This window comes from Helicoverpa armigera, chromosome 19 (genome assembly GCF_030705265.1).
Source record: "Helicoverpa armigera isolate CAAS_96S chromosome 19, ASM3070526v1, whole genome shotgun sequence".
Lineage (NCBI taxonomy): Eukaryota > Metazoa > Arthropoda > Insecta > Lepidoptera > Noctuidae > Helicoverpa > Helicoverpa armigera.
In genome coordinates this window covers 7,155,587-7,161,233 of record NC_087138.1, presented here as the reverse complement: position 1 = coordinate 7,161,233, position 5,647 = coordinate 7,155,587, and the positions used below count along the sequence as shown (strand labels likewise).

The following is a 5,647-nucleotide window of genomic DNA, read 5'->3' as shown; positions in this document are numbered from 1 at the left end:
TGTTGAAGGCGTTGGCGATGTCAAGAGACACCGCCAAGACGACCCCCGGACACAGCATCCCCGTCGTGAGAGCTCTCACGCGCATGATGGCGTCCACCGTTGAGCGCCCTTGCGGAAACCGAACTGGTGGTCCGCAAGGTCCGGCCCTATCCCCAAGGTGCGCGACGAGGCGGTGTGCGACAACTCGCTCAAAGAGCTTGCCCACCTCGTCGAGCAACACGATAGGCCGGTATGCGGACGGAGAGTCCGCAGGGCGCCCGGCTTCCGTATGAGGACCAGTTTCCCTGTCTTCCAGCGAAGTGGGAACTGGCCCCTCTCCAAACATGCGCTGAGAAGCCCCTAAGTCGAGGCCCGAGAGCCTCAAGGGCCAGGACCCAGGCCTTGCCAGGCAGGCCATCAGGCCCTGGGGCGGTGTTTTGGCTTTCAGCCTAGCCACCGCCACTCTCAGGTCCACCCCAGTCACCTCGGGGACATCGTCGTCGTCGGAAGTGTGGTCCGTACTTGACACCGCGGGTTGCAGAGACATGGGCGGGGGAGAGTGTTCCCCGCGCGAAGGGAACAGAGCGCTCACCACCTCCTCCACCAGCTGAGGCCGAAGACTCTGGGTCAGCGGGGGGGCCCATGGGCGGAGCTTGCCCCGCACCATTTTGTACGGGCGCCCCACGGGTCCCTGTCCAGAGACCCCAGCAGCTCCGCATTGGCCACCTCCTTGGCCTGGACGATGGCCAATGGAGGGCGGTCTTCGCAGCTCTGTAACCCTCGTACAGCTCTGCTTCCCTGGCTTCTGCATCCGGAGGGCGGATGCGCAGCCTGCGGTGTCTGGTGTACAGGTGCCTCGCAGCGACGCACGCCTCTCGAAGGGCGGCGATCTCGCGAGACCACCAGTACACCTGGCGTCGGGCGCGTCCTGGCGGGACTCGGGGCATGGCCACGTCACAAATCTCGGACATGGTCTCCCGGAACCACTCCGCCTCGTCGTTGATGTCGGCGGGCCTGTCCGGTGATGACACCCAGGCCTGCACGACTGAGGCTTCCAGGAGAAGCTCCCGGTCAAGGTGCCTCAGCGCCCAACGTGGACCACTCGGGGTCTGCAGGACCGGCGCGCTAGGGTTCTGGGCGGAGACGTCAAACCGGATGTACCGGTGATCGGAGTAGGTCTCCACCCCCTCCTCCACCCGCCAGTCAAAGACACGCGGTAGCAGAGCGGGGCTGGCGAACGAGATATCCACCACTGACTCGCCCCGCATCCGTACACACGTGGGGACAGAACCCCGATTGAGGACGACCAGGCCTGCTTCCAGCGCCCAGTCCTCCACCATCCTACCCCGTGCATCTGTGCGTCGGGAACCCCAGGCCAAATTCTTGGCGTTGAAGTCCCCTAACACTAGCACAGGGAGGGAATAACTTCCGACGACGACGGACAACTCCAGGAGGGAGTTGTGGAACTCGGCGAGTTCGGCTCGGGGAGAAGTACACCCCCACGACGACTATCTCCCCGAACCGTGCTGCGACGCAACCCCTTCCACTCTTCACCCCTTCGAGGGAAGGAGTACCAGCGGCGGCCGACGATATGATGGTCACTGAGCCGCTAAGGTCCTTAACCCAGTCATCCCTGGGAAGGACAAAGTACGGCTCAGCGACCACGGCGATGTTGATCGACCACTGCGCCATGCTTTGGAGCAGCAGATCCTGGGCACGGGCGCAGTGGTTGATGTTCGCCTGGAGGAAGCGCAATGGAGCCAGACTAGCACTCCATCACGTCTTCCTCCTCTTGAGACGCAGACACGGGCGCCGCGACAGCAGCAGTGGCGACGGCGTTGACAGCGGCGGCAGCGTTGGAGGCGGCGGCGGCCGCAGGAGCTGCGGTTGTGGCCACTGCGGAGGTGGTGGTGGTGGCGGCGACGGACGGCCGGCCCTTGCCCTTACTCTTGGTCTTGGCGGGTGGGGCACAGGACTTGCTCCCCGCCCGGTGTTCGGCCGGCTTGCCAGCCGCCGCGCACGCAGTGCAGTGCGGCGCGGCGCTACAAGCCACGGCCTTGTGTCCGGGCTGACCGCAGCGGAAGCAGAGGGCGCTGCGGTCGACCTCCGAGGTGCAACGAACACCCACATGATGCCCGACGTGGCATCGGAAGCACCTCAGCGGTCGGGGGTCAAGCAGCTTGACCTGCGCCGACACCCAGCCGACCAGCAATCTTCGGCCGTCTACGATGCGCTTGGCCGCCGTCACGGGCAGCTCACCGTGATGGTGCACGTGCCCTGAAGTCGGGACGTATGGTGCCCGCCTTCACTTCGTCGGCAGAGCACCCACCCGTCCTAGCGACGGCGGCCACCACCTCCTCCGCAGTAACTGAGTCGTCCAGGCCCATGATGCGCAGATCCGCACACTTGTGGGGCCTGGAGACTCGGGCATCGTCCGCACTTATGGACGCCCTAAGCCTCTCGGCTAGAGCGTCTGCGGCGGGCCCACTGGCCGCTCCTGGGACCTCCAGCATACGGGCGCCCGTTGCGGTCACCCTGAGCCGGAGGCCGGAGGCGATACCCAGCTCCTGCAGGTTCACCGCCTCCTTTGCTTGGGCGAGCACGTCGCGGTACGACACGCCCCTTTTGACCGCGTCCGGCTGTAGTGTGACTACTACAGCCGCGGTTTTGGGGGCGCGGAGTTTCGCCGCGGCGGCTCGCTCCCTGCGCCGCTGTTTCTGGGCCTTCTTTTTGGCCGCTTTGGCCGCCCTCCGCCTCTTTTTCTTTTCCCCCACCACCTGCCACTCAGACTCAGTGGCAGAAGAGGTAGGGGCCGCAGACGGTGTCGGCTTTGGAGGGCGTTTCGCCACTGGTGCCGACGACGGAGCCGGTGCTGACGGTGGCACCGGGGGCCTCTGCGCCTGGACCGCCCTTGCGGTCTTGGGCTTTGGCTGAGCGGGCGCCCTCCTGGTCGGTCCGTTCGGCGCCGCGACAGGGGGCTTGCTCGGCGGTCCCCTTCTGGGTGGGGGTACCGCTGCAACCGTGGCCGCATAGGAGGCCCTTTGGGCCGCTGGGGGCTTCGACGCCGCGAGGGGGGGGCGCAGGACCCTGCCCTCCAGGACTGAGAAGCGAGCCTGGAAGGCCGCCATCTCCTGACGGACTAGGGCCAGGATCTGGCTCTCAGCCGGCGCAGTCTGCGCCTGTTGCCTGGCCCCACCGCGCTCCGCCCCCTGCTCGCGCATCTTAGCGAGCTCCGCCCGGAGACTCCTGTTCTCCTCCACAAGAGACTCCAGGGCGGCCGTCAGACGACCCACCTCCTGCTGCAGTTTGGCCAGCTCGCTCACGGGAGCCCGGCCAAAGTTGCTCACCGCTGCGGCGGTGATGGAGGCGGTGGCGGCCTCAATGGCGCCGTCTTTGCTGGCCTTTTTTCTCTTTAAGGCCACCTGCCTGATGGCGGACTCCACCGTCTTCTCGAAGTCCGCCCTGCGCTCCCGGTCGGAGCCGATGGCCGACTCCTCCTCGGAGGAGGAGCTCCGATGAGCCGCTCCTCCGCCACCCCCAGAAGCCCTAGCGGACCCTTCGCTGACGGGCCTCCTGGCGACCTTTTTGGCCGAGGCCCCTCGACCACCAGAGGAGGACCCGGGGTCTTCCCTCCTCCTCTTGAGGAAGGCGTCGGCCCGGTGGTCCTTCTTGTTGCGGGGGAGCTTAAAACCCCCCGCATCCCCCTCGCTGGACACGGACTCGGAGTCCGAGTCCTCATCCCACTCCCTTAGTTCTTCGTTGTCGTTTTTTTTGTTTTTATTTGTGTCAGAATCCATACAGTTCCCACGATCATGAGAGCAATTGTTCGTCCACCCCGGCAGTGGCCTCATACCGGGGCAAGCCTACATACTGTTGGGGGCGGCTGGCCCCAACAGGGGGGAGCGCTAACGACCGTGTCCCCCACGGCCATTCATCCCCTCGCCGCGCTCCCGAAACTTGGGATTGGGTGGTTTTTTATCAAGAGGTGTCCTTCCTCTGGGCCGGGCGATTAAGCCAAGCCCTCGGCGGCGGCATTATGCATGCCTCCGTCTGCTGTCCGGCCAACCCGGCTCAGCAAACCCGCCGAAAGGTTTGCTCTTCGTTGTACGAAGAGCAAACGACCACCGCTTTAGTGCGCCTGCACCTCCGCGGGTATGGCCGCATCCTTGCCATGTCCACTAGCGTGGACTGGTCAGGAGCGGCCCCTCCCTGGGTCCCTCTTTGTCTGGCCTCTCCCCTGAACCTTTCCGGCATGAGTATCTCTACCGGCAGAGCTTCAGGATCATTGAGGCACACAAGCCCCACCACGACGACAACGTGGGGACCCCCTCGGTGGGGGTTGGTACTTGCCTGACCTGGAATCGAGTTCAGGTAATCATACTTGAGAGGCTGGTGCTTTTAGCCACTAGGCCACCACGACTTAATATAGAGATGAAATAAATCCTAAACAATATTAGCAATGCGATGTGTATTTGTTTTTAAGCCAAAAGGCATACCTACCAAAACTGCTACCTGTCGTTCATGAACAAAGCAAACAAATATTCATACATAAAATAAGGGCTCATTAGTATCTAAAACCGTCGGTTTGATCACCCGTCAAGCACTTTGTAAACAGTTTGATAAAGGTAAAATATTTCAGTCCAATATTCGGAAGTCAGCATGACCGGGCTATGACATGTTTGAGGATATAAACTGGGCTTATAATTTTCTTCATAATACTGAAGTTATAGAGGGATCAAATATGCTATGCAGTGTTTGTTGAGAGGTCAGTTTTCATGGAGTGTGAACCAATTTTCGGGTGTAAATTATTGAGTGTTAGTAACTAATTAGTGTTTTTAGTAATGTAATAATTTAATGATGATGTTACAGTTACAGGGTATATTTTGTGTATAGGAGCTATGTATTTGTATATTTTTAGGCTGAGTGGATCTATAAAACGGTTACACAATTATCTTGGTACAATAGACGACTGACCTGTAACTAACCTAACCAAGGGGTATCGGGTTGCCCGGGTAACTGGGTTGAGGAGGTCAGATAGGCAGTCGCTTCTTGTAAAGCACTGGTACTCAGCTGAATCCGGTTAGACTGGAAGCCGACCCCAACATAGTTAGGAAAAAAGGCTCGAAGGATGATGAATAGACGACTGACCTGTTAAGATTTTGAACTCTTTGCTTTTAAAAAATTGATATAAAAATAGCCTTATAGAAAACAAACAAACTCAGTAATCCTCACAGAATCCAAATACGACTTAACACCATCAGCTTCATATCCATTTACCGTAATGTTTACTTTCCATATAAAGAAAGATTTTTCCATATTTTTTCAAGCACGCACCCGTGAACGTGTGTATATTTGTACTCACTCAATACCACTTAATTTTTTTCGCATTTTGTTGTCGGTACGTTCACCTAGGGCGTCAATAAATATTATCAGATACAGATATTTATTTTATTTTTGCTTTTATATGAAAGTATGTGGTAATGGCGTAATTGATTTTGATGAAAACGTGTTGATATTTTAGGGTCTGTAGGGTTGAAAGGGACTCACAAAAAATTGTAGCAATACATCTTTTTCATAAGTCCTAGGCATTTCTGTAACTGAGCTTCAAATTCGTCATTATTTTAGTAAAAACTATTTTGTAACTAGTTTAAATTAATTGTCCCATGCA

At 58.3% G+C, this 5,647-nt stretch overlaps 1 protein-coding gene across 1 annotated transcript; it reads right to left on the bottom strand.

Annotated features, from left to right (window-relative positions):
* Window positions 1-1,744: 1,744 nt before the first annotated feature.
* LOC135118247 (serine/arginine repetitive matrix protein 1-like) lies at window positions 1,745-3,830 on the bottom strand. The gene is made up of 2 exons (XM_064039575.1): window positions 2,309-3,830; window positions 1,745-2,256 (listed from the first exon to the last, which is right to left on the bottom strand). The coding sequence occupies exons 1-2, from the start codon at window positions 3,828-3,830 to the stop codon at window positions 1,745-1,747; spliced, it is 2,034 nt and encodes a 677-aa protein (XP_063895645.1).
* Window positions 3,831-5,647: the final 1,817 nt, after the last annotated feature.

Coding starts and splice junctions, on each gene's coding strand:
- LOC135118247 (XM_064039575.1), bottom strand. CDS start 3,830: ATGAGGCCACTGCCGGGGTGGACGAACAATTGCTCTCATGATCGTGGG. Junction 2,257..2,308: donor GGCCGCCGTCGCTAGGACGG/GTGGGTGCTCTG, acceptor TCCCGACTTCAG/GGCACGTGCACCATCACGGT.